The sequence below is a fragment of the Pyrgilauda ruficollis genome, unplaced genomic scaffold (assembly GCF_017590135.1).
Source record: "Pyrgilauda ruficollis isolate IOZ18807 unplaced genomic scaffold, ASM1759013v1 scaffold43, whole genome shotgun sequence".
Lineage (NCBI taxonomy): Eukaryota > Metazoa > Chordata > Aves > Passeriformes > Passeridae > Pyrgilauda > Pyrgilauda ruficollis.
The window spans coordinates 7,463,364-7,491,225 of record NW_024525823.1 but is presented as its reverse complement, the minus strand read 5'-3'; the positions used below and the strand labels follow the sequence as shown (position 1 = coordinate 7,491,225).

The 27,862-nt window shown below is 45.3% G+C and overlaps 1 protein-coding gene and 1 long non-coding RNA gene across 3 annotated transcripts in view; both read right to left on the bottom strand.

Annotated features, from left to right (window-relative positions):
• Positions 1-305: 305 nt before the first annotated feature.
• Positions 306-3,413, bottom strand: LOC121359265. Its single transcript, XR_005956022.1, has 5 exons — positions 3,303-3,413; positions 2,472-2,628; positions 1,198-1,314; positions 728-776; positions 306-348 (listed from the first exon to the last, which is right to left on the bottom strand). It is a non-coding gene; the product is annotated as an uncharacterized LOC121359265 (long non-coding RNA).
• A 5,871-nt stretch (positions 3,414-9,284) lies between these two features.
• FOXO3 (forkhead box O3) overlaps positions 9,285-27,862 on the bottom strand; it is an 88,934-nt gene continuing 70,356 nt past the window's right edge. Inside the window, exons 2-4 of one of the 2 annotated variants that reach the window (XR_005956011.1) lie at positions 24,756-26,190; positions 13,104-13,454; positions 9,285-12,740 (exon numbers count right to left, since the gene is read on the bottom strand). Coding sequence is in view for 1 of the 2 variants with exons in the window: in XM_041478014.1 (XP_041333948.1) it covers positions 24,790-26,190 (1,401 nt within the window). In the remaining variant the exon portion in view is untranslated. Of the gene's footprint in view, positions 13,455-24,755; positions 26,191-27,862 lie in introns of both variants that reach the window. The other variant, XM_041478014.1, reaches the window with a different exon arrangement.

Genomic DNA, 27,862 nt, shown 5'->3' with positions numbered 1-27,862 from the left:
AGGCTGCTGAGCAGTGCCAGCTTTGCTGCCTTTCCTAAAATGTGCACTTTCAGTTAGAGGAAAAGAAACCCCAACACCAATCTCAGCTTCATAGTACTAGTGCAAATGGTTTAAGCTTTACTGGGGCTTATCAGATAGAATTCTAGCTAATTTAAAGTAAATTTCTATAGCTAGAGTGTTAGTTTATTATTTTAGTGCACTGTTTGGTGGTATAATTGACACATTAAATGGTGAAATTAATGGTGGAATGATCTTCCCTTCAAGTATTTAGTCATGTGTATAAAAGCAGAGAAGTTTGTACTTACCTGACCATTTTGTGTCTCTATTTCCAACATCATTCTCCAGTGTCTGAAGAATTATTACACACAAGAAAGAATCATTCTACAGTTAACTACCTGTGCTTTTTGTAGGAAAGGAGGAAAAAGCAGGTATTTTTATATTGCCTTTAAGAACTGTTACCATTGTAGGAATGGATAAATTTGGACCTAAAGCCCAAACACAAGTATTGCCAAATCGATGCCCTTTTTCTAGACTTCTAGTTTGCATTAGGCTGAACAAGAAACCAATTTCTTCTTAAGGTTCTTAACATTAACCCCCCCACACTTGGTACAACTGCAATTCAAAAGGTGTAAATTGCTAACATTTATGGAGAGACACTTATTTAGCTGTTAATATAGGTAATCATAGGTTCTCAGTGGCCTCTTCATGAAACTCTTCTGTTTCTTACCATCTGCACACATCGTCATCATCAGGGCAATTAGTGGTGATAAGGAAAACTGTAAGAGAAAACTTCTTTCAGAACTTTTGACTTTGATGTTTACAAGGCACCCTGTCTGTCACATGAGCATTCAGTCCACAGAACTTCATATTTATGTGAGGTGAACAACATTTTCTTGGGGAAAAGGAGCAAACCCCTCTTGCCAGTCAACTTATTAGGTTTTTGTCATTGTTTTGATGCAGTGATTGAGGCATGACTGGGGAGCAGGCTCTTCAGGAGCCGTGGATTACACAACACACAAAAAGCTTCATAGTGTCATTACCACACCTCTGTTTTTTTAAATACACTTCCTCCTGCTTTTAGGTTGGGTCCAGTTATTCATAGGGAACACCTGGCTCTGCACAAGGAAGCACTAAATCCTTTGCCTTCAAAGCACACAGACAGCAAGGAAGGTCAAGTATTACTCAGGGATTTCTCACCAGATCTTCTGATCAGATCTCTTATTTTCTCAGTAAAATGCAGCACATCATTTTTGCACGTTCAGCTCTGGAGCTCTTGATTAAACCAGTGAAGCTAAACCACCTCCCTGAATGTCACTAAAACAGGGAAACATAAAAATCAGCATCTAAATGTACCATGGAGCAACTAATCCCACTTAATCCCACCAGCCCCTGGAAGTCCCTTACGGCACAGGATGGGCAGGGACCAGCCGTGTCCTGCAGCCATGGATCATGCCAACCGCTTCACAGCCAGGAATGGCACCTCCTCGCCCAGGGCACGGGGTCTGCAGTGCCACAGCAAGCCAGGAGTCCCCAACACCCCACCAGTGGGACCAGGAGAGCAGTCAGCCACAGGGAAGCTCAGGTTTGCTTGTTTGCTCATTCTCTCCAGAGACCCTGAGTTGCCCACCCCTCAAAATACCACCAGCACGAGGGAGCCAAAGACTAATTTATCATTATTTGGAAGGAACTGCTCTAGTTTTACTCATAGGTAAGGGCAGCTGTGGATGAAAGAGCAGCAAGGACAAGGACAGAGCCCTGGCAGGTTTCTCTCCAGGTCAGTGCCCTGGGCAGGGCAGGCAGATAGGATCTGCAGTGCCATAAATCACCTCACAGCAAAGGGAGAAGAGAAACGGATTGTGAAATGAACTGTAAAATAAACTCCTAATGTAAACATCGCACAGGCAGGGGGTTGTTTTTTCTGTCTGGGAGCCCGAGTCTGGTACAGTTTACTGGCTGACTGTGCTGTGCCCTTGTTTGGTGAGGTTGCTGCTGGGCATGGAGGCAGCCATCGCTCTTGTTTGCCAGCAGCAGAGGAGGCTGGTGCTGCCATGAGCATCTTCTCGTCCTCTGGCATAATTTGTTTGCTCAGGCACCAGAGCTTTGCCCACAGTTGCCATTATGGACTGTCTGGATCCTCCTGGCCCAGAAAGACACCCTCCCAAACACCTGCCTTGGTGGCCTGGCAGCAGTGATGGGGACACCCCAAAAGGCTTCAGCCTGCATCTTTCACCAGGGCCTGGGTTTTCTGATAAGCTGGCGCTCACCCAAAGCTGCCTCTCCCTGAAATGTCCGTGCTCACTCCAGTCCTGCTGCTCACAGTCAGTGGGGCTTTGCTGCTTGCACCTTTTCCTGGTCTGGCCCATTGTCCCTGCCAGGAGGGCCAACACGTGCCCTCAGCAGGGAAAGCAGGCCAACTCCGACACAAACCTGACCCACTGCAGGAATATCTATATTTTCACCTGTATTTATACCTCTGGTCCAGAAGGAGTCAGGCTCCATGATCCTGGAGGGTCCCTTCCAAGTCAGCAGATTCCGTGATTCCGTGATTGTGCTACATCAATACCTCCCTGGGGTCGGGGGCACACCCTGCCTCATGCGTCAGCACAGTGGGACAACATTACCCAATACCTGTTACAGGCAAACCAGCAGAAAAGATAACACTTTGCTACTGTACGTAGAGACCTGTGCCTTAGGTAGGAATGGATAGAAGCCTCTGTGCTTTTTAAAATTTTTTTTGTCTTGTTTTAAAGCCGCTTTAAGTCCTTAAGGCAAGTCATAGGAGGTTAGAAGCGACCTCGGGAGATCACCCTCCTGCTCTGAGGCAGGGCCGTGGAAAATCCAGGCAAACATTTTGCTTCCAAAAAATACCCTTAATGAAGAAAAGTCCACACCTCTAGGAAATGTGTTAATTATCTTCATAGCTAAGAGAACATAACCTAAATTTCCTGTAGATGAAACACGGCTGTGTCCTCTCCTTAGTGGCTATGAAGGGTGGGGGGTTTTAAGTAATTTCCTTCATGAAGTAATGCATGAATGTGTCCCCTCTCAACTTGTTCTAACAAATAACATCAGCCTTCTCCCACTGGTCCCCATCCTCACTGCCCTGCTCATTCTTGCTCTTCTCCAGCCTGGCTTAAACATCTGAGGGGTCCCAGTGCCACAAGTCCACAGCAGCAGCTCAGACAGTTTCCACCTCATTGCTCCCACAACACCTTTTTTCCAGGGATGCTGCTTGAGCCCCACTTGGCGTTTGCCAGCTGGTCTCTCTCCTCAGCACAGCATCTTTGTCTGCTGAGTCTCACCTGGCTGATTTTCCCTCCCAGTTCCCCGTGCTGGCATGTGGTGGCAGTCCTCATTCTGCATGTGGCCCTTGCAGGGTGCTGGGCACATGTCCTCCAGCTGCTGGGCTGCCTCACCCTGCACCAGCACTCGGAGGCTGCTGCCAAATTTTGGGTTTCCAGGGCCCCGTGGCCATGGCATCCAGCCAAGGCTGGGTGGGGCAGGTGGCAGGAGGAGCAGGGGGACAAGTGTGGCACAAGATTAGGCTCACAGGAGAATAGAAGGGACAGTTGGGAGGGGAGATAGCACACAAGTCCTACTTTTAGAAATGCACACAGGCAAGCCAGTAGATATTGAAGTGCCTCGGTGAAAAAGCAGTTGTTATCTCCAAACTCCTCTTCTCTGGTCAAGCACCTGTGGTTTTCCTGCCAGGTGAAAGGTAGAGGGGCTGAAAACTGACAATTGGCCAAAAAGTTTGTGGGACACGGCGGAGAAATCCCCAAAATGTAGGAACTGGTCATTGTTTCCTAGCATAAGAGTCTGCATCCCATAATGGCCTACCCAAAATCTGGGAGTAAACTGCTTAAACACAGAGGGCTTCAGCAGTTTGTCATAATTCAGGTTTCAAACAAGAGTGGTCAGAACAATGTAATTTGGCACCATTTCTTTCTTCAAACATTTCTTTTGTCAGACTCTTGTGTTTCAGGTGCCAGATTCAACCCACATCTAACACTTCTAGTACAGCTTTATCCTGATACTCTGGCACGTGGGTCATGTCTGGGACAAGGCTAGACCAAAAAAAAATGAGTGTGACCTCTGAGTGTGTGTGTGTGTGTGTACACACACTGATGTTAGACAAGTCACCCTTAGATGGTCTTTCCTCAACCATGAGCTCACCCAATCTGCCCGTACGGTAAATTTGACCTTTAAGTTAGTCTTGAAATGCTGAACATGTGCCTACAGAGGGCTGTCAGTTATTGTGGAAAAGAAACAGATAAGCCCTTTGTTAGCTTATGGATGAGGTGATCAGCATTAAATGTTCAAATTCTGACAACCTTCAGTTGGAAAAGTTTGCAGATTCTTGACTCACTGAAATAGAGAGAATCAAAGGTTTTCAATCTTATTTTGCAGTTTATGGCCCAGGGAAGTATTGCAGGTCGCACGTGCAGCACTGCCAGAGAGCAGACACCCCTGTCAACTCTGCAGCTGGTTGTTCTGGGCTGCACCTGAACTGTGTAAAGTTACTTCACAATATTCATTTCTCACAGAAAAACCTGGCAGAGCATGAACAAAGAGAGACATTTCCTAAAAGAACATGGCATTAATTTCTTTCCCATTTATTTGTCTGTGGGAGTTTGCTGTGAAGTGGTGGGCTGGGGTCCCTTTGAGCTGCCATACCTGGTAAGAGGTCCACAAACCATTTGTAGTCTCAGCTCTACCTCTCCTTACCTTAGCAGACCTGTGAACACAGCCACCAGACCACACTGGCTGCAAGCTTCACTATTCCAGGTGAAGAAATGTCCAGGGTTTCGCCTGTGTTAGGAAAGGGTGGCTGATGCAGCTAGAGCAGCAAACTTTGTCTTCAGACTCAGGTGCTGCTTGAAGCAGCAAAACAAGGAGTGTTTCTTCCTAGTGTAGCTGGAATGGTGCGACTTGTGCTGGCAGTGAGTTCTTACCAGGTAACTGTGTTACCTGGGCTTCTTGCTTTAAAAAAAATAACCATGTCCACAATTTATATAATTGACCCAACAAACATTATAATAACTGGCCTTAGAAAAACAGAAAATGTAAAAAAGAATAAATAAAAGAAAATTAAAAAAAAAATAAGAAAAAAAATTTATTTACAAAAAGGGTTCATGAGGACTAAAAGACAGGAAGATCATTGCTGACAGCAATGAAAATCACTGGTGACTTTAGATATGGATTGAAGAATGACCAAAGGGAACGAGAAAATGGCTCAGATGCCCCCATGGCATTGTATCATTTAAAGAGTAGTATTTTACTAAACCCTTTCCACTTGTCACCTTGTTTTTCACTCCCGTGGGCTCACATCTCTTCACATTTCCTCTGCACCCAAGCAGAAACCCCCTTGGATGCATGGTCCATGAGATCCATAAGGTGGGAGCTGCCCACCCCCTTGCTCCTTACACATCCCTTTGTGGGGGAAAACCAAACCTTGAGAGTCTCCTGCCAACAGCAACATCATCTTGTCATCCCAGAGGCGCTCTCTTAATAAGGGAACAAAGCCTTGGCAAGGAAAGGGGAAGACATTGTGGAAAAGCAAAGATGTTCTGGTAGGAGATCTAAGAGGCTGGAAATGCAGCCACATCCCCCAGGACCCAGCAATTCAGGGCACTTTCTGCAGGCAACTTCTCACCTTGATGTCCTTTGGTGAAAAACCAAGTGAAATGGGCTCACCCTGAAGTGCTTGTTATGGGTGAGAAGGGAAGAGCAGCTCTGCATTGGTGTTACTCCAGGGAAACTTCCCACGTCACCACTCCCATCTGTGTGACTTGGCTAGTGCTGGCCCTTTGGTGACAGCCACGTGCCCAGGCTGCAGAGCAAACACAGCTCCCTGCACATCCCCTCTACATCCATGCCTGACCTCCCCTCTGCTGCCTTCCCCAGAGGCAGAAGCTTCAGAGAAGACACCCAAAGGTACTGCCTTGCTCAGGAAGAGACTTTGTCCTGTTCTGAAAGCCACTATAATTTTATAACTGCTATGACAGAGTAGAATTTTAACTTCAATTGTAGCTTTTCCATGGGAGTATGCTAGGCTGAGTGACAGTGCATGGCAAAATCTTCTGTATAAACGAGGCAGCCTCGCCATAAATTCTGACTAACAGATGCACGCTGAGGTTGATAACAATTTGATATTGCAAATATGACTCTCCAGAGAAGTGTGAATGACAATGGGTTTAATTTAATGAGTAAAAGGACTTTGGTTTTTTATTGTATGTCTTTTATGAATTGCTTTATTGCTTCCTAAGCAGTGACTTTTCTCCAGGACATTCATCCATGAATTAGTTAATGGTGTACAAGCCTGGTTAACCTTAAGTAAGAGAAGCCTAAGAGAGATTTAAGATAAAGTGCTGGTGAAGTATGAATTTTCTTCTGAAAGAACAAATCCAAGACAAACACCAGGCCAGTCATTCACAGCAGAGGCTTGGAATGGCTGGACTTCTCCCTTCTGGAGGGGAAGGTATCAGGAGCAGCTTCCTCTGCTGCTCTCCAGGGAGCACCTCTGAGGTGACTCTGCCAACTCACAACACTTTGTCTCCATCTTTTGCTTTGGGGGTCAGAGGTAGAGTACACCTGTATTTCTTAACTAGCACTTTGTAACCAATGCCATCCTTCTCCAAGGTGGTTAGGAACAGCAGAAGGAACCATTGTCCATGCAGCAGGTGAATCTTTAGAGAGGTTATCACACACCAGAGCAAGGTGCTGGTATCTGCTGTGTTTGCTCCCACTGATGTCCTTCCCATCCTCCCGTGCTGGACCTCGCTGCACCAGCCATGGGACAATTGAGGGTTTACAGTGGCCCTCAGAGCATGAAATAGAGCCAAACTCTGACATTCTGCGCTGCCAGGGTCCACAGGTGCCAGCAGCAGCCTCAATGCCCATTGCAGAGAGCACTGCTGGAAAGCTGATCCCCAGGGAAAGGCAACACGTGGGAATTGCTCTGTGCTTTAAGTTTCAGCAAAAACAAAGTTCTAAGGTATTGCCTCAAAAAGAGTGAAAATTGAGAGAAAATACTCCTGATCAGCATTGTATTTGTCTTGGAAGTTGGAAATATTTTTATGAGATGTCATGTATTTTTAGTTTTCCCCCATTTCACCATGTCACTCATAGGACATAGGCATCTTTAAACCTGCATGGCATAATGTAACATTAAAAGAATGTTACAACAGTTAACCTCATTCATGCCAGCTGTTCCTACTGAACTGGGACATTTTATCTCATTTTCTAGATTAAATCAGGTCCTTGGTATGCCATCAAACCATCAAAAAATAAAAGCAGGAAACACTTTGTTCTAGTAAGTAAATGTTTTGACATATGCAAAACTGCTCATGTCATGAGTATGCAAAGAAAATCCAGGTGCAAAAATAAAAATTCCAATCCGGAGATTCTGAATTTTGCCAGACAATTCCAAAGTTTCTCAAAGATTTAAACCACAGTAAAAAAAAATTTAAAAAAGCTTACTTGGTTTTTTTGTTGCTCTAGTGGAATTTTCTATGCTTTGTACTTATGTGATTAATGTATTTTCATTTTTAAAAATTTCACAGGCAGACCCAGTGGGAAAAAAAAGCTCTGTGGGCTGGGTTGGGCAGAGAGAGATGCCATGAGACAGCGCAGAAGCCGCTGGCAGTGGGATGAACGTGTGTACCAGCAAGAGCAGTATCTACTCCATCTGGCTTGGGCTCCACTTCATCCAGGAAGACTTCCTTTTGAAGGGGGAGATTCCAGCCATGATGGCTCCAACCAGTAAAAGAGGTAGCCTCTCAGATTTACTTATCTCAGCCTTCTTGAAAGCACCCCTAACTTCCTTGGCAGCCGTAACCAAACAAGAGCTGTAAAATACTGTTTTCCCTGGCCTGGCTGAACTCACGACTCAGCATATGCGGTGGGGAGCTCCCAAAATAGCTCTCTGTTGCCTCACCAGCCTCAGCAGCAACTTGAAAAGTCTTTTGCCTTCTGGGATAACTTGGAGAAGTTTTAAAATGTTTGGACTTATTTTGAAAGTACTGTGAAAGATAAGAATGATCTATTCCAAGGCCGTGTGAACTGAAGGTCACAGCTAAGGCATTGCACAACAGACCCAAGTAGGTTCAGCACAAAACTTGCTCAGGAGCTGATCAGATCATCTTCGTTGCTGTGGCCACCCCTGCCTAAATTCAGGTTAAAGCTGAGTCCCTTTGACTTGGCACCTCACTAGGCCAAACAATCACAATATCAGTGTCCCAAATATCAGTGCAGCAATACCAAGGCAGAGAGCCCGAGTCCTTCCCTGGCAGAGCCTTGTTGAAGAAGCCTTCTGAAAAAACAAGCAAAACAGCTCTGTTTGTGATGGGAAGCTGTAGTTGCTGCAGGACAAGTGCACTCTCACTCTGGCAAGTTTAATGCACACTTTCTCCTGGTCAAAGGCTATTTACTCTGTCTGGATCTTGTCGTGTTTCAGGCTATCTCTAGTTAGAGCAAAACCTGAACAGCTCTTGCTGTGTTTAACAAGGGATATCCCCAAGCTGCTCTTTATTGCTGCTTACTTCAGCGTAATGTTCCTGTGGGCTCTGCAAGGACACCATCACAGTTTGTCCCCCCGAAGTAATGAAAACCCCCTCCCTCCTGTGATGAAAGGCTCCTCTTTCTTGAAAATACAATTTCCTCCTGAAAAAGGAGTCAAAAAGACCATGTACATCTCTGGCTTCCCATCAGGGTGGGAGAAGAGTTTTTTTGTTGACATGTCTCTCATTTCTGAGCACGCTCTCCAGTGCCTCAGCCAGAGCCCTCAGTATAACTTCCTGCTGAGTCAGGCTGCTGGTTTCATGATCCCAAATCCCAAACGGGTGGTTTCAAGTACTCCAGGCATTTTTCAAAGACAGTCTGAAACCCAGCCAAGCCATGGTGGGGGCTGTAACCCTTCTCTGGACAGGTCTGTGGTCGGATGGGTTCTCTCCCAGCTCAGGCGAGCTGGTCTGCAGCTGCAGCGTGCAGCTGCCACCCCTGGGGACAACCCCCTCTGTCCCCAGATTCAAGAGAACTTTGTGATTTTTTAGCAGTAGTAAATGATCACCCTGGGGGGTATTTGACCACCAAAACTACACTAGCTTGGCTGAAGGATTGAAGGGTTGAGGCCCATGTCAATATGGACTGACAGATATTGCTGGATGCAGGTTGGGGAGCCCTGCCCAGCCCCAAGCACCCCACCAGCCATTTTCACTTGCTGCTTGAAAGTCACCCCTTCTCCAGGTCCTGTGTGTGACACAATAAAACAGCAAAGGCAAATGTGCAATGTAGAGATCCATTATGCTTTATTTACATGCGTCACCATCTCTTTTACAAACTAGATTACAATTTAAAATGGAATACACAAGGCAATATCTACTAACACCAAGTGGAGTAAGCACTGCATCTCTACTTCATTTGGAAAGGGGCAGGTTTTGCTCCAAAACAAACTTCCTTCCAACCTCTGAGTAGCAAGGTAATATATTCCTCCAGGGCAGCATCTTTTTTCTTTGTTTTCTTTTTTTTTATTTTTTTTTTATATTACAAAATCCTCAGTAAGACTGCAACGTGAGAGTGTCTGCTTTCAAATGAAAGTACAAGATAGCCCAAATGAAAAGTATAAACTGTTCAGCTCTTCGGTATGTAAAGACGGCCATGCGCGATAAGGCTGTGGATTTAATATTCTTCCAATTTACATGGCTTGAAACAGAAACAGATAAAACAGTTTTACAGATACTGTATACATATTTTTTCCAATCATGCAACTTTTTAAAAAAAAAGTTAAACATGTGAAGCCAAATGTACAATCCATTTTTTCCAACCCATAGTTACGAAATGTATCTGGTCCCCCTTCGCATCTGTTGGCAATTCCAAAGGTATATTGTGTACTTGAAACACTTACAAGACACCAATTGCCAAGCAATGATATAATTTTGGAGAAATACATGACCTAAAAGGTAACTTTTTTAAGCAGTGGCACAAAAATTTCTGGAGTTAAGCAGTGTTTAACTATCTGATTATTCTTAGGAGAAAATTTCTTTTACAAAATCATTAAATCAAGCCCCAACCTGTGACTAGAAACTGCATAAATAACACCTTTTTAGACCTTTTGTTTAGACCAAGTGTTCAAAACACAACCATGTAATTGTGACCTTGACCTTCATCTGTTTTACATGATTTCACAAGGACAACTTCTAGGCTTAAACATTCAAAGACTCAAAGGCCAAATCTTCAAAATGTAGGTTCCCCAAACTAACTATTCAAGGCTTAATTCTGACACCTAAATAAGTGGCCCTTTGAATTCAGGGAGATTTATTTAGCACCTCTGGAGTAAAGGGCCTTTGCTGGGCACCTCAGCAGGTGCAGAGGGCGATGACCTTCCCTTGGGTCTGGGGGGACCTGTCCCCTCCCCTTCCTTCAAGAAGCCATGAGAGCAGAGCAGCTTGTCCCCTGCGACCACGCTGGAGTCCCTGATGTTTGGTGCCTGACACCAGGCACTTCTGCTTGAAAATTCTGGCCCCAAAACTGAGTAATAGAAACCAAACCAAACTGAAGAGGCTGGCCAAGTCCTTCCCTCTTCAGTGAGTGCTGGGATGTTCTCCAAAGCAGGGGTCCAAGCTGTCCCAGCCACGCCAATGGAAATGCTCCCCTTGACATTGCTGGGGGGCAGGTTAAGCCTTTCAGCCACTAATGCTTTTATTATTTCTTCTTAAAAAAAACTTCTCTGCCATTGATGGGCTGTCTCTAAACCAAGTGTTTTTTCTCCATTTTCTGAACAGAGCAGGCCATCATTTTGTCTCTCATTTCTGCCAGTAGAAAGCAGTTCCTCTGAACCCAAGCAGGCTAAGTTGCCGGAACAGAGCAGAATTTGCAGCCTTTTCATTTAAGTTTTCAACAGACCTTCCCTTGCCTTGGACAAGAACTGAATCTGTACCAAGAAAAAAAACAAATTATGGGGTTTGGTCACTTTGGCCATATCATCGAGTCAGGCTTTACCGATCTGTCAGTGTCAGTGGCTCTTTGGGCAGCACCACGGGTCTCACTGGAGGCTCATCTGTGTAGGGATCAAAAGCTGCACCTCAGCATGGGGAGCCACCAATTGAGCTCTGCTGACAGCCAAAACATGGGGCTGAGGCACCAGTCCAGCCACAGGGCAGCAGCTGCAGAGAAGCCTCAGTGAAAGAAACACCAGAGGGAAGTCCTTCAGCATACACTCAAATTTTGGGGTGCACCAGGAAGCTAAGAGCTAATGGCACACGCTCAGGGGAGGCCAGTGATGAACTCTTGACCGATTTCAGTAAAAGGTGCCTGCAACTGCACTCGGTTAAGCAGGGTGCCCAGCTGTGCCACACAAGTATCCTGGGAAGCTGGCTGGTGATAGACATGGGCAACGTGCACCAGCCAGCTCCAACGAATGCAATAAACTAGGCCACGTGCTAACAAATAAAACCCCTCAGTGTAAAAAGAAAAGAGAATGTTTTTTAAAGGCAAATGATAAACCCTTGGCTGCTTGAAAGAGTTGATATGCTACAGGGCTATGCTAACCACAACTGCACAGAGCCTACACAGTCGTAACTGGGGGGAGAAACCAAGAGGTGCATCTTTATGGGAGAACAGCATGGGGGCTACGGTACAAAACCAAAACTTCCATCACACTAGGAGCCGTTGTTTCACCAAAATCACCTCAGGGACCTGGAAAGTAAGGAGAGAGGAAGGGCCCACGAATGCGTGTGAGTGTTGGTGCATGACTGTGCATGTGTGGTGGCAGTGGCCAGAGGGAATCACTCCACATTGCATGGGACACGGGTCGGTGGGAACTCATGCACTGAGACCTTGGGTTAAAATGCTAGTTTTGTTTTCCTAACATCCATGCATAATGATCCATTTCTGTACATAATAAAATATATTTATATATTTATATGCATAATGCTTTTATGCAAAGGAAAAAAAAAACTTCATATATCGCTTTGGAGAATTATGTATACACTGTCCTATTCAGAACCTCTTCATACCAAATCCTTATGTACCACTGGTGTTTTCCCCTCTTTTTTTGTATCCCTCCCCCCCATATACTAATAAAAAGTAATCAAACTTTCCAGATTATAGAGAGGATCTATACAGCACCATACCTTTTATTCATTATTATTATTAATTATTATTCATTTTACAAAAGAAAATCTTAGAAGCAAAATATATAAAACTGCCTTGTCTTTCAGTGTCATTTATCCTGCTACAATCTACGCTCATATGAAAAGCCATTTGTATGATATTGTGCCATTCCCACTCCTGCTTCTGCCACAATGGATTATACATAATGAGAAGGAAAAAATAATCAAGGATATGTCCAAAACAACAACAACAAAAATAAACAGGATCACTAATGCCATAACACACCCTGCAGTGATCTGTGCCTCAGCTCCTGGCATTGTCACTGCAAGTCACCTGCCGATGCCCAGCCGCTCGGTTTCCTTTAATTTCTGTGCTTCCAAACACATCTCTACAGGTGACTGCATCCACCTCGTGCAGCAGCTCAGCCCGTAACTCCTCAGCAGCTCCCCACGGCAGTGAGGGCAGCTTTGCCAACCTAAGGCAGGAGGGCAGCCTGCTCCAGTGGGCAGGAAAGGGGCTCGTGCCTCGGTGCATGTCAGGGCAGTGGCACCCGCTGTCAGTCCGTCCTCGTGAGCCAAGAGGCAACACTCGCCAGCTTCCCTTGCTTTGCAACCAGCTCTGGGTTGACCCTTACGGAAAACAGGGGTGTACCATTAAACTTAAGGAAAGAATAAGAAAGAAACAAACCAACCAACCCAACAAACAAACAGGCCACGCATATCCCCTCTCTGGAATCCAGCTGGCTGACAGGACTAACAAACGCTGTGCCTTCAGAAAACCCTGACACCTGAGCAGTGCTGGGTCACAGTCATTTCCATGCATGTGCACAGTGCCTCAGATTCCCCAGGGAGAGAAAGCAAAAATGGTTAAAAATCTACAGAAATCAAACTGGAGGCTGTAGGGGGGAGGGTGGGCAGACAGGGAAAACCTCTAAAAAGAAAAGCCAACTTAAAACATCCCATAAACCATTAATATATTGAAACACCACATACTCATTGACAAGTAACTAGTGTAAAGGCTACACAGTGTGTTCTCAACAGGATGGTGCTGAACATTGTCTCCACAGCAGGTGCTTGGCCATCCCAGAAAAGGAAGATTTTGCATACTTCAGAATGAGTTCAATTTTCAACAAAAAAAGAAAAAGAAAAAAAAAAAAAAAAAGAAAAGGGGAAAAAAAAAAGTAGGTTCTCCACTCCAGTAAAGGGCCTATTAACAGTCTGCTTCATTAGGAAAATAATGCAGGGTTCACAAAGGTCGTAAGCTGTAAACAGTATCACTGTCCACTTGCTGACAGCAGATTTGGCAAAGGGTTCTCTCTCTACATCTCGTGTCAGTTTGAGGGCCTGGAGAAGAAAAAGAAGAAAAGACAGTGAGATTATTGCACAAAGGGAAAAAAGAACCACAACAAAAAAGGCAACCAAGCAAACATCCAAACGAAACAACAGCTTACACTGGGGAACATTGCAGGCACATGTTTGCACCCAGGAGCTTCAAACATACAGCAAGGAATAAGATGACCCTGCCTGAAAATACTTTTCTCTTGCCAAGGTTCATGTGTTTCTTTGATGGCTTAGCTGCTCCCAAACAGGACAGCAAAAACCCTCTCTCCAATGAAAAATGACGGTCAAGTCTGATTTACAGAAACCCAGTGCACTGTCTATTTGTTAAACGTATTTCCAGGTAGAAGCAATGAAGGATCTTCCAGCTTTTCTCCATTTTTCATGATCACCTTTTCTCAGCATCACCAAAAAGCTGAATAAATCTGTAAGTGTTTGACATCCACCACCACCCTTGAAGGACAGATGAAGAGAATGCTTAAGACAAACAGTAAGGAGTCACGAATTTCAGTGTGGACTTCGGAGTTTTCCATTTTCCTGCTCACACAACACACCAGCGACAGACAGGGTCCAGTTGGCTTTAAAAACTGGGTTAGGGTCTATCTTATTCTCTAGCCAAGAAACTTCTCTGAGGAGAGAGAAGCATGGGGAAGACACCTTGGATACACCATGGAGATGACTATGAAGAAACATGGTAAGTAGGTAAAACACTGAAAACAGATGAACATTTCAACCAAGGGGGCCAAGGGGACAGAGTTTTAAAGGTACTCAGTGGCTTAGAGATATAGGCAGGCAGGACACAGGGGTTTTAAAAAGTATGTACATTTAAACATTCCCATGAAATCCTCTCACTTTCTCAGAAAGCTCAGTTGGTAGACATCTGTATTGCTGGGCATGTAGCTTCTGGCTCTGAAAAGGCTTCTGAAAACAGGGTTTAGTTCCCTCACACCTCACACTTACTACCTTTTGAGGATTTTCCCCAAGACAAAAGATTGATGACTTTTTATACAGTGCAAGAACAAGGGGACACTGCCTGAAACCAAAAAGCCACTGAGTTGATTACAGGACTGTCTTTACTTTCAAAAGACCCAGCTAGCAGGCACCCTCACGAAAAATGGTGGATTTAGTGGAACTGCTGCTTTAACCAGGACAGGCATCTCCTGCAAGGAGGATCACTCAAACTGTCTCCTGTCTAAGGTACAAGGCACTGATCCTATGATAACAATTTATTAAAATGATCTATTCTGATAATGCTAAATGATTGATGGAAATTTAATCATTTTGTCTCATGGTTATTAAAGCAACAGCGTGACAGCTGCTCCCTGTGCCATTGGGGGAGAACTTCATTCAGCACAGCTTAGGGAGCAGACAGATTGTGCATTTCACCCAAACAAAATTTGGCTTTAGCCTTAATTATGTAGAGGGGTTTGGGGTAGACTGTTTTGTGAATAAAGGGATTTCCAACTGGATCAACATATTGATTTCTTCATTTTCAAAGGGCAAATTAACGCTGGCTGTTGGTTAATGTGACTGCCTGCCGATGACTCCATTTGCTGTGCCCCGATGGCCGTAACAAGGTCAGCAGAAGATACCCAGACAGGCCTGGCAGCCCCCAGTAAAACCTGGCTAGTGGCTCGTAAGCGGCTCAAGCAAGTTCAAGCCCATTTCTCTACTTCTTAAAACCTGAGCACCAGAGGGGGCTGGAAATAAGTGACCTCGCAAAGCACAACATCCTCTGAAGGCAAGGCTCGTGTCCCAAATGCCACAGCCCAGCAAGTCAGCTCCCTCTCAGGCAGCTGCCAGTTATGTTGAGCATGGGCTTAACTGTGGCATGTGTGAGAAGCCTTGCTGACTTTGAATAAAGCTATTGATTTAAAGTAAAGGAGTACAGAAACTCCCAATAAAGCACCAGAGTATTGCTTAACGTTTAAATTAAAAATCTATGTGCAGCATTATACTATGAAACCAAGTGATGAGAAAAAACTCTGGAGGATGGGTTAAGTTGACCATCTTTTGTGGAAGTGGCACCGCCAAATATTTTTTCTTGTGTGACCTGTACTTCAGACAGTGCCAACATTTTGGAGACAGATGCACAGCTGAGGTGTGCATCATATAGCAGAACCAAACTATGTTCCATTTTCACAGCTCTGCTTACATGGACTTTGCAAATGGATTAAAAATGAAAAGAGCTAGATCAAAGTCTTAACCTGCCTACCTTCAAATTACCCTGTTAAAGTCTGTAACAGACTCACACAGCCTTGCTTTCTGTCTCACCACAAAAAGCCTATTTACCCTGACTTAGCAGCCAGCTACCCCACAGAGATGAAAACTGTATCAAGGCAGGGAAATGCGTGCTCCAGTTACATCTTCATTTATCACAGAATCATAGAATTGTTTGGGCTGGCAGGGACCTCATAGATTGTCTAGTCCAATCCCCATGAAGTGAGCAAGAACATCTTTAACTAGATCAGGCTGCTCAGAGCCCCATCCAACCTGGATGGGAGCAGTTTCAGGAGTGGGTCATCCACCACCTCACTGGGCAACCTGTTGTGGTGTTTTACCACCCTCATTGTAAAAAACGCTTTCCTTTTATTTTATCTGAATCTATCCTCTTCTGGTTTAAAACCATTACCCTTGTCCTACTGCAACAGGCCCTGCTAAAAGCTTTGCAAACAGTCATGCAGGAGATGAGATGCCCGTTTCTTCTGTCCTATTCTCTGCCCTCCCATCCTCTACCTTCCCACTGACCAGTTACAAATGCTACTCCCATTTTACTCTGTGGCCAAGCTGACCAGTTCTAATTTCCCTCCAGCAACAACATTTCTTTACCTCTGCCTCACATCATTCCACCACTTAACTGGACTCCCAAGCCCCAAGCCACCTTGTGCACCATCAGAGCAGCTCTGAAGAATCATTTGCCACCTGTTGCTTTCTCCCTTTGATTCCCAATGGTGCCAATTATGAAGCACTGGAAATTTCTTCAGAACAGAAAGGTGATGTGGCAATGCTCCCCAGAGCAGGGCATAGATAATGTGCCCTTGGTTTATCAGTGAGCCAACACAGCCACCAGTACATAAAGTTTTCTGCTGGAAGAAAAGCTGTGTGCTCCTTTACACAGTTATGGTATGAGAATCTGCACTGCCAACACACAGCTCCTCTGTACAGCAGCCTAACATGGATCTCCTGATTTGGCTTGTTGAGTGGACCTCATCTTGGAAAATATCACCCTTTAGAGGTCTGTAAAACAAGCGGTCTCCCTGGGCACCACTCTGCAACAACTCTCCAGGGACAGGAAATCCCAATAACTACTTTTACTGTCTAGACACTTGGGATGCAAACATTTTCAAGGAAACGTGTGTCCTTTAGTGACAGATGTGCATTTGTTCTGGTGCCTCTGCCCTTCGATTTGTCATCACTTCTTGCAACAGAGCTTCTACTCCAAAGTGGGGGTAGGGTCAAAAAGCAAGACTTGATTATGTGTGGTTACAAGTTAATATTCTGCCTCAGGTTTCACAGCTGAAGACTGAAAAATACACAGAATTTGCTTAAAAACAGCTAAGAAAGATAACTACCGTGGCCAGTCTTTCTGTAATGACAAAATTACAGCACGAGATTTGTATTTCAAGCACAATAAAAATTGCAAATCCCAATGCCACAGCAGGTATGCCACAGTGACACCATGCCACAGGATGGCCTGGTGCTGAGGGACAACACTGAGGTCAGGGGACAAAGCCCACGGACAAAAAAAAAGAGTTGGCAACTTAATGTGGCTTTATTTCCTGAACTTTCAGGCATGTTGCAATTTCGCTTTTTCTCTTTCAATTCTGCTCACAAAAATAGATTTTTCCCAGCTCAGAACTGGGGGCAGAGAGTAAGGGTTGAAGGATGGAAAGAGGAAGAATGCCAGCAAAGAACCAGGACTTATGGGAGCTAAAATGTTGCAGTGCTTGTAGCCGCATAAGCATGCAAGGCACAAAAGTGTCTCTTTTCCTTCTGTTGCTGCTCTTCTTCCAAGGAACACTGCAAACCATAGGAGACAACCAAGTATTTTGGAAGTAAATGTAACTTAAGACAGCAGATCATTCTCTCATCCTGTACTAGTGCCCTGGGAAAGGCCAGAACTGTAGTGAGGTGCCACAACTATTTCTAAGCAGGTTATTCTGATATCCCACTGCTCTACAGCACCATATAAAAGTCCAGGCTGGAAGGGATCAGCATCATCTGGTCCACCATTCTGTTCAAGGCAGGGCCTTAGGTAAGATTATTCAGGATCCTGTCATGTATGGAGCATTCCCAGCACACGAGGATCCGCTGCTCCTCTGGGCAGTTCATTTTACCCACAAAGGTGGGAAAAATCCCATCTACCCATTTTACAGTTGAAAAGGAAACTCTGAGCCCTGCTGACAGACAATTACTATTGAGAACCATCACATCTGGCTGGGTTTAATCCTCTGCCCTGGCTAACGCAGGAGAGCTTAGATACAGGACAACTTCTCTCCACAAGGTCATCAGGTTTCTTGCTTGACAACTTTTTGGTCAATTTTATCCCCTTTATTTTGCTCAAGGAGCCCAAGGAGTGGGATGGAAATCCTGCCAGTTATGGGTGACACTGCCAGTGACTGAGAGACATCAGCCCGGGTGTTCAACACAGCCCTTTTAAGGCAGGATGCTGCTGGACTAGATGAAGAAGGCCAAAAAGATTTAAAAAATACATCTTATTTTAAGGGTAAAGCCCATCAGCTGGAATAACTGTGCTTTCTTTAGGCACTTGGGAGCACTGGGAAGGAGATGTCTACTGTGGATCACAAAAAGATGTGCAACTACTGCACCCGTGCAAGACCAGAGAAGCATTTGCTTGCATTTTTGAATCTGAAGAAAAAGAGTCACATTTTAGAGTGAGAGGTACCTGCATGGCTAGAGACATCCTGAATTATGGGTTTATAGTGCTATGGAACATGCTATGTACCTGTTATTCTGAATGTGCTCATAGACAGCTTCTTTTTCTTTGCCAGGTACCAAGCCTATTTTAAAAACATCTTCCATGCTACGGAATCTTCTTGTTTTTCTGTGTGGTAAATTGAAAATGAGAGGCCAATACCATGGACATCTTCTGTCATAACTTACAAGTGGGAGAAAAGACAAGAGAGGAAAGGTCCTACCTCAAACCCAGATTTTATCTACATTTCTATGTAGATAAAAGCCAGGAGATGCAGGCAGTGCAAGGGAAAAACAATGGGCAAGACATTCAGCTCAGCTGTAGAAGTGCATATGCACAAGCCATTCTCTGCAGCATCATCTGGGAAAAGTGGCCTTTTTCCTGGAGGAACGGCAGACAGCCACGGCTGCACAGTGGCTTCCGCTAGCCGAGCTGTGTCCTTGTCCGATTCCTGCTCAGCAGATGTCCCTTTTGCCAGACTCCAATAACTGCCACCCCGTGCAGCAATCTGAATGGAAAAGCTGATTAAACAGCCCCGGCAGACGAGACCAGAGCAGGGCATTCCCACCACCCACCACAGGTACCTGATTTAACGGGGTCAGCATCCCCACACACCACTCGGGACTTGATCAGGGACAGTGCTGATGGGAACATCCTGCTGGAGATCCTTCACCGTTGGCACCAGGAGCCCAGGGTGGCTCCTTCCTTCATCCCCCTTCCCCAGGCTAGGACAGAAAGGCTGGCTATCAGTACTACTCAAACGTGCACTCCCACTGCCACACTGTACCTGGGCTTTTTGGCTGGCATCAACACAAGACCTGCACCTCTCCAGCTGTCAGCTCATCACCTGGGCCGAGTGCCCAATTGATATGAAAAAAGGATCCTGACCTTTCCTCAGCTGCGTGACGCTATGTTTCTAAAAAGGAGCTCCTATTACGCACTTCTTCAAGAAAACATGCTTTCATGGGGGCTACTTAAAAGTCTGGCTCAAAGGAAGGAACGAACAAAGAAAAGCCACCTGTAACCAGCCGAGTTATCAGGCAAACCACATACCGAGGGACCAACACTGATCTGCAGCTCTAAACAATCATTATGGCTCATTCACATGAGACAGACGATTTGCGAAGACTCATTCTGTAACAAAACCTGTGCACTGCTGATCCAAGGAGGAAAGCACTGGGGAGACCAGTTGATGTGGGCTGTTCTAAAAATATCAGTTTGTGCTGTCATCTGGTGAGAGTATGTCATCCTGTAATCTTAGCATCTGCAGGGACAGCAAGTTTCTGCCTAATTATTGCTGCTGAATCACATGACAAAGCATGAGGTTCTAAAAAATACATCTATATAAAACACCAACAGAAGAACACCCAAACCACAGGATAAGACCGCTGTCCTGGCTTCAGCTGCTTTACACTCACAACACAAGCCTGTGGAGCCAATCCTAGTTTTTACAGATCTCTTCTCTAGGTTAATAAAACCCCAAACAATAAACCCAGATTAAAAACATACCAGAACAAAAAAGCCCTACTCCCAGAAGGAGTGAGCAATTCATTTGTGTGTCAGCTCCTGCTGTCTTCACACAGCAAAAGTCACAGCATCCCTGCAAGCCCAGGACTGGCCTCTGTACGCAAGGGGCTTTGATCAGCTTCAGTGGGACCTCATGGGGGGCAGTCCCAATGGGGTTTGTCCCAATTTCCCCTCTCCTCCTCCCCAGCAGCCACAAGCACAAAGTTTGTTCCTGTGCCACTGATGTCCCCAGCCACTGAGGAGCCTGCTCAGGGCAGGCCCTCCTTGGAGATGAAGGGATCCCTATTGCCCACAAAATACATTTTCTACATAGATATTTTTGTTCAAAGAACAAACTTGGCATGTGTGGAGTTCAGGTAGTCACAAAACCATCTTTCAAAACTTGGGCTGGCAGAAACAACATTTAAACGTTACAAGTGCCACCACCTTAACCACTAGCCTACTAGAAACGGAGCAGAAGAATGTGCTGCTCATGAATTTCCTTTTATTTTTTGAAGGCAGAGAGCCCCACCTTAGCTCTGTGTAAGAAACCTGGCAGCCCTATCCCTAAGACCTCATTTTTGAAAATAAGAAAGAAGGCAGAGCAGCTATGATACTGAGGCAGTCACAGGTCATCACGTAAGAAATCCAGTAATTCAGCTTTCACGGGCAGACGTTTTCTGGCAGAAAACAAAAATCATTTTCTTTGTGGCAAACTGTACAGAACTCTCTGATTCAAAACTCCACCCAAATGGAGATCTTTGACTACCTATTTTCACTTTTAAGATGGTGTTGTAAACGTGAAGTCATTCTCAGACCAATTTGTCTTAGGTATGAATTGTACACAGAAACAGGCTGAACACCAAGTAACAAACTGGCAAGTAGTACAAGCTGATATGGACTAATGAAAGACTAACAGACATTTTGTTAGGTTTCCTAGGATTTTTTTTCACCAGAGATGTTAGTCACCAAGTGTGAACATTACACGACATTGCTGTTTGCAGCTTGTGCATTCTGCAATAAGAAGATGTGGGACCTAGATGATACTAGTGGAAAATGAGTGACTTTAACTCACCTGTCAGGTATTTTACATGTAATTTTCAAATAAGTCAACGTGAGTCCAGCACAGCTCTGTTACAGAGCCCAGAGGCACCCTGATAAATGACACATTGAAACCTCCTTCAGAAGATGCACCTCAGATGAGTTTTTCAGCCTATGACACCAACTCAAGAAGTTCCTGCCCTGCTCGTGCTGAGCCTTTCTCCACCCTATGCCTAACCCTGGCAGCACTGCTGCCTACATGATGCCATTGTAAACTGGATTGATCACTGAACATCACTGAAACAATCCAGGTAAAAGCAACGTCTTGGATGGGTTTTGGTGCTAGAGAAAATGTTTGCCCATGCAGCAACTGCTCACCAGCTCCTGACCTTCCAGGCAGCAGCACATGTCCTGAATAGTCTTCCCTGATGCTCTCTTTGGGGATTATTCTTCGGCAAAAGCCAAGTCTCTTTGAACTTGCCAGGTGAGACAGACCCCGGAGCAAAGTGCAGAGTTGTGGGAATCCCAGACTAAGAGAAGGACCCATTAATTTCAAAATAAAAGGTATTATAGAGACAGGTGAGGGAATACTGATGTCTATTTATTGCTAAAGCCTCTGAAATACCAAGGTGATGATTATCTGAGTGGGTGGAGGGCATTATCCATTTTATTTTGGAAAGCAGGTAGAGAGAGAGGAACAGAGGCCCCAGGCAGTATAAGAGGGAAAAATTATGACTAAGCGAACAAAGCAAGAAAAAAAAATTGATTTTCTCTATTCCTTCTTGTAAGAGAAAAAAAACCAAACCAAACCCAAATTCATTTATATGTCTCAATGAGGGCGCTCTGAAAGGCTGGGCCTGGGCAGCCTCATGGGCACAGGTTGGTGGGGTGGGATTGGCCAGGGTTCTTTGCAGGGGCCATGCACAGGCTTGTGTGCAGCAAACGTGCACAGCCACTAAACCTGCAACAGTGGCATCTCCTGCAGGGTTTTTTAATTTCCCTATGAAGAAACTGTAGTTGATTTTCTTCCAAAGTAAACCTCTCTCTATACTTAAGTATGTATAAATTAAATACCTGTGTATTTGCCTTCTTTCTTTTCTTCCTGAAAACTGACTCCAATGTTTCTCTTATTTTTAATAGAACACAGCACTCACTATTCCTAGGTATACCAATAATCCATTGTAACCGCTTTTGCCTGCCTGCAAAACACACCTGTCTACCCTCGTGAAACAGATTTAGCGTAAGCAATTGCCAGGCTGTTCTGCCAAAAGCATTCCCCAGTCTTTGGGCTTGCAAAGATTCATTACTGGGGTCATGAACATTGCCGAGAGAAGATTTTAAATCAGGGATCCCTACTGGAGAAGTAACCAAGAAAAGCAATTCAGAACGATGGCATCTGATGTCATGTGAGAAGCCCCTATCAAAACACGAGATGCTCACAGGGAAGCAAACTCTCAAACAGCGCTGCTTAACAGATGAGGAAAGGTGCATGATGAACCAGCTCAGCAGAAATCATCTGCGCTTGCACCTGATACCAGAGGCACCCCACAGCAGCCGGTCCACTTGTCAGGGAGAGGGAGAGAGTCTTCCACAGATGACTGGACAGCAATCGGCCGAGGAGAGCTGTCTCGTTAATAAATCTGTCCTCTGCAATGAGACTCTGCTCACACAGATGTGTCAGTTCCTTTATTCAGAGGGAGCAGCCTGAAGAAGATCATGGCAGCTCTGCTTTCCATGGATGCCAGAGACCAGGGTGAAGAGGCAGCAGGGAGCATCAGTGAGGTGGGGTGCTGTGTCTCCTCCACACTGCCCACACAGGTCCCCCTTGGTGGCCGCTACCTACATGCAGCACATGAAGCTATGGAAGCAAGAGGCTGCCTTATTTGCCTGTGTCAAGCAAAACCGTCAGTAACATCATTTTTCAGGCCCCATTTGACAGACTGTACTGCTGGATGTTGCACAGCAATAAAGTCCCTACAGCCTTTTTTTTTTTTAAACTTCTGGCAAAGAAGGTTTTTAAATCCAAGCAGCTCACGCACCTGAAGGAAGAGAGAACTGGTCAGCAAGCATGATCTGCTGCAAACTTTTGCTTCCTCAATTTTGAATCAAGTCTCTTTTTCTCCCCCCTTTCTTTTCCTAAATTCTCCACTACCAGAACTGAAGAAACCCCAAAATACATGTTTGGCCCTGGCATTGCCAAATTGCTGCCTTTCTTACGGCCCGTGGGACACAGTGTCCTCTACAGCCCTTCTCTGCAGCCTGTCTCCTGGCTGTGCACTGCAATGCTCCTGCTAAGAGTGAAAAGATGTGCAAGAACCAGAGGAAATCCTTGCACTGACAGAGAAAGGACTGTGCACACCAACAACTCCATTGGAGCACAGCAGCTTTGCAGATCGACTGAAAGGAGGCTGCCTGGGCAGCGTTGTTGTCCCTCACAGACAGCAGATCACAGCACGTCTCCTGAGGTGCTCCGTACGCACAGGAAACAGGAGAACATTCTCCAGGTTCACCACTGCTGCTCACCTACCACAAAGCTTCCCCTTGAACACCTAACTGTGAAACAGTGAATGAAAACACAATTAAAGATGAAAGGGGCAAATTAGGCACTGTGAAGTCAAAGGACACTGACTCCTTTCTGTCCTTCACCTGGAAAAGAAGAAAGCTGGAAGTAAGCTGTAAACAGAATGGATGCCTCATTTAACCTCACCACTGAGATGCTCTACATACTATTCTGAAGTTAATAGAACACTTTCAATAATTTATAGCTAACCTTTTATCCTACTACATTTTGAAATTTACTCCCTTAAACTAATAAATAAACAAAGGAGAAAGGGCCCTTTGTGTGGCACCTGCCCTATGAGTCAGGGAATATGTATGTGTGAGCAGGCAGAGGTATGGGCAGGATCCCGAAGAATCACAAAAGAATGACAGAAACAATGATTACAAGTCCCCGGCTGTGGAAAATAAGCAACGGAAAAAACCACATCAATCTTGAAAAAAAAATAATCTGAAGAAGCTAACATTTGAAAAACACCTATGTCAGAACTCAAACCTACAGATATTCTCTTGGAGGAGTCCAAAAGAAAAAGACAACTACCCCATTCAGGGAGGGGGGGAGAAGGAAAACAGTTATTTCATACTTAAAACACTAAGTAGGCCAGGACATTCCTGAGACCAGGATCCCACCAATATATAACTCCTCCATTTGATACCTTTTTTTAGCCAAGACACATAATTTTACGAAAAAACAAACCCAAACAACTTTGCTAGTGCTGCTATACCACAGCAGCAGCACAACACTGATTCTGTCCAGATCTGTCCCACACACCTTATCCCAAGTGAGTGCTCTGATCTTGCAAAGACACTCTTCCTCCTCCCCCACAGCAACACTGCTCCACTGACTGCAGAGCCCCTCGCCCATCCCTGCGTAACACAGCTTGGCTACACGTGGCATCGGCTGCAAGAGGGAATCCATCTGTTGCAACTTCAAAGAAGACGAGTTAGAGCTCTGTGATTCCTAGAAACCACAAATATTCCACCTTGGTTTGCCTGATTTGTCATTAACATTTCGCATGCCTAATTTAAGAAGGGCGCTGAACACCAGATGCGTGCTGACAGTGTTGCAGTCGAGCAGCTTTTATAGCTTAGCCTCGTTTCCCTCCACACCTCCATGTTTCTTGGTTGTGCCTGTTGCATACCAACACACAGCAATGCCATCACAAGCCAAATTACTATTATTAGTGTGCACTAACTACTAAGGGTTCGGTGCAAACTCCAATAAAACTAAGGAACCAATTATTTTACCATGTCTATGGGGCACTGACCTGTTTGCCCGTTTTCCCTGTTCTCAAAGATTCTTCAGCCTGGTACCCAACTCTGTGATGAAGCCTGTTTAGCACCAGTGAAGTTCCCCACATTCAGACTGACAACGTTCTGAGCTGAGATGAGGGAATCAAAGTTAAAATCCAGCCCATCGGCATCCATGAGTTCACTGCGGATAATGGACTCCATGTCACACTCCAGGCTCCCATTGAAAATATCCAGGTCCAAGTCACTCGGGAACTTCTCATGTCCCATGACCGGGAGGTTCACGCTAGAGGAGTACAAAGAGGAGCCTGACAGCGGGTCAGAAAGTGTTTGCATAGACTGATTGACAGGTGACTGCTGATGTTTGGTGGATCCCAAGCTGTTGGAGTCACTCAAGCCTATGTTACTGATGGAATTGGACAAGGCACGGCTGCCACTAAGAGAGGAGTTGTGGGACTGGTGCTGGTGATGGGACAGGTTCTGATTGACCAAACCGCCCTGGCTGGACTGCGCGGCGAACGACATCATGGGGTCGTTGCGGAGCATTATATTCCTGCGGGAATTCTGGGCGGACACAGCTGTGCTGGCTTGGGACATGAGTGGGTCAGACTGTGTCATCATGACATCGCTGTGACTAAGCGCATCAGAGGTGAGGAGATCCTGCAGCGTCTGGTTGTTGTAATGAGAAATGGAAGAGAAGGTGGCCTGCTTGTTCTCCTGAATTGTCTGCATGGGTGACTGGCGGAGGGAGTTCAGGGACGATGGCCCAAACACAGCGTTGTTGAAACTACTTGACGGGGAGCCCAGCCCTGAACCTTTGGAACCATAAGGAAAACTGGAGCTTCTCTGCATTATCCCTCCTGTGGGTGACTGCTGGGAGGGAGGGAGTGTTATATTGTCCAAGAGATCATCCATGAGGTTATCAGTCAGTCCATCATTCAAGTTCATTGTCCCAGCCATATCAGTCAACCTAGGCAACTCCACAGTACACGGTTTGTTTACCGATGGGGACAAGCTCGATGGACTGCTGTACAGCATGGGAGAAAGTGGAGCATCATCATCTTGAACATCATCGAGCTCGGTGCTTGCCAAAATTGGTGACAAGCGGCCACTGATCGTACTGGCGTTTGAATTAGTACGGGAGCGAAAATCTGTCCACGCATCCAGCTCGTCGCTGCTGCGGGAGGTGGGACTCCCTGGCCACTTGGAGAGCTGGGAAGGACTGTCCTCACTCGTCTCCTGGGCTGTCTGCAGGGCTGCCTTTTTCTTTGCCGCCCGCCCTCTGCTCTTGGTGTACTTGTTGCTGTTGTCCATTGACACAGCACGTCTCCGGGGCGCCTTGCCGCCTTTTCCACCATCTGGATTGATCATCCACCAAGAGCTTTTCCCGGTGCCTTCATTCTGCACCCTGACGAATCGGCTGTGGAGTGACAAGTTGTGCCGGATCGAATTCTGCAGGAAAGGAAGAAAATAAAGCATCAAGACCAGCACCCCACTTCTTTTACAACCCACATCTCAATCATTAAACTAACATCCCATGATAACAGCCACATGAATAAAATCACTGGACCCTCCTGGACATCTTCATGAATTTCTCAGGTGCTGGATGTGGGAGAGCTGGAGTGTGACTGTGGCATGGTAAAGCAAGCCTGTCCTGCTGTAAAGCAAGCCCCAAATTGCACTAGCTGTGCATTCCTTGTGCCCATCTCCACACTCCTAAAAGCTTCATCCTAAGAAAAGACAACATTCCTAAGAGAGTGACGTTCCTGCTAGAAAGGAGATAGATGTTTCTCCTTCACTTTTTACTCAGGACAAACTATTATTATCAGTAATCTTGCTATCAGTTCCTTGAAATAAGAAGTGTGAAGGCACAGCAAAAATCTGGCTGGAGGGGTAGTCACACTCATCACAGCCTCTGCAAATGTCTTTTTAATTCTTCATGGGCACGTGTGCTGTATATTTGTTATAATAATTCCTGAGAAAACTGCAAGTGCTGTTGCTCCTCTCCCACAGGCACTCTGTGCATGACTAAGCTGTACTTTCTCTCTTGATTAGAGGCACCAGAATTATGCCCATACGGCAGTAGCTGGCCAGCTGTCCCCTCACTATAGTATCCTCACCGTCTTCAAAACATGATGTGACACAGTTTGCAACGATATCCCTGTCCCCGTAAGCTGCTGGATACAGAGCTGGATGAAGCTGCTGTGCACAGCCGGATACTCCGTGCTGTACAGGATGCTATGGAACACAGGGCTCTCAGGGGAGCCTGCACACAGCCTGCTCTTGCGTTGTACCTGCTTGCACCAGTCAGCAGTATCAAACTGCCCAAACACCACATTGGCTCAAACCAATGATAATCACCCCAGAATCAGAAAGAGCCTGAGAAACCAGCCCACATTACCCCCAGAGAAACGGCACTGGATATAAACCACAATAACTGAGAAGAAAACCCCACTCCACTCATCCTGCTGATCTTGTGCTTAAAATATGGATCAAAGAAAGGAAAAGCAAATAGTATTTGTTAGTGTGAATGCTTCCAGGTCTGGTAAACCAACTTTTTTTTTCTCATGCGGAAATCCAAAAGATTTTTGGAGCTATCCCATATTCCTTTGAGAAACCCCTTGCGCTATTCCTTTAAGTTTAAAGCGTGTAGAGTTCTTTTTTCTTAAATTTTGGCAATTACCAGGTGTATCTATGAAAAGGATAAAATCACATTTGTCCTATCAACTTTTAAAAACACACAGTCAGCAAGACTATAACACAATCAAACCATTCAGAACAAGTGCCCTTTGTTTACAAAACACTGAAGAAACTCCAGATTTAAATGGGCAAAGAACGAATCAGTCAACAAATCATTCACCAGCACCTCAATATTTGCATCCTTAGGAAACACGGATGCTTGGCATAAATAAACTGGAGATACATATAAAGACGCACAGCCCAGCTTTTTTAAAAAACAATTATTTTCAGTATAAAATGCCTTTCTTTTCCCACTGTTTTGTGGTTTTTGTCAGATTGTGAAATGGAAAACATGCCTGAAATTCTCACACGCAGACAGCAGACATGGTTGTGATTCTCACTTAATGAAAAGAGAAATCATATGGACCATGCTTCAGAACAGCAA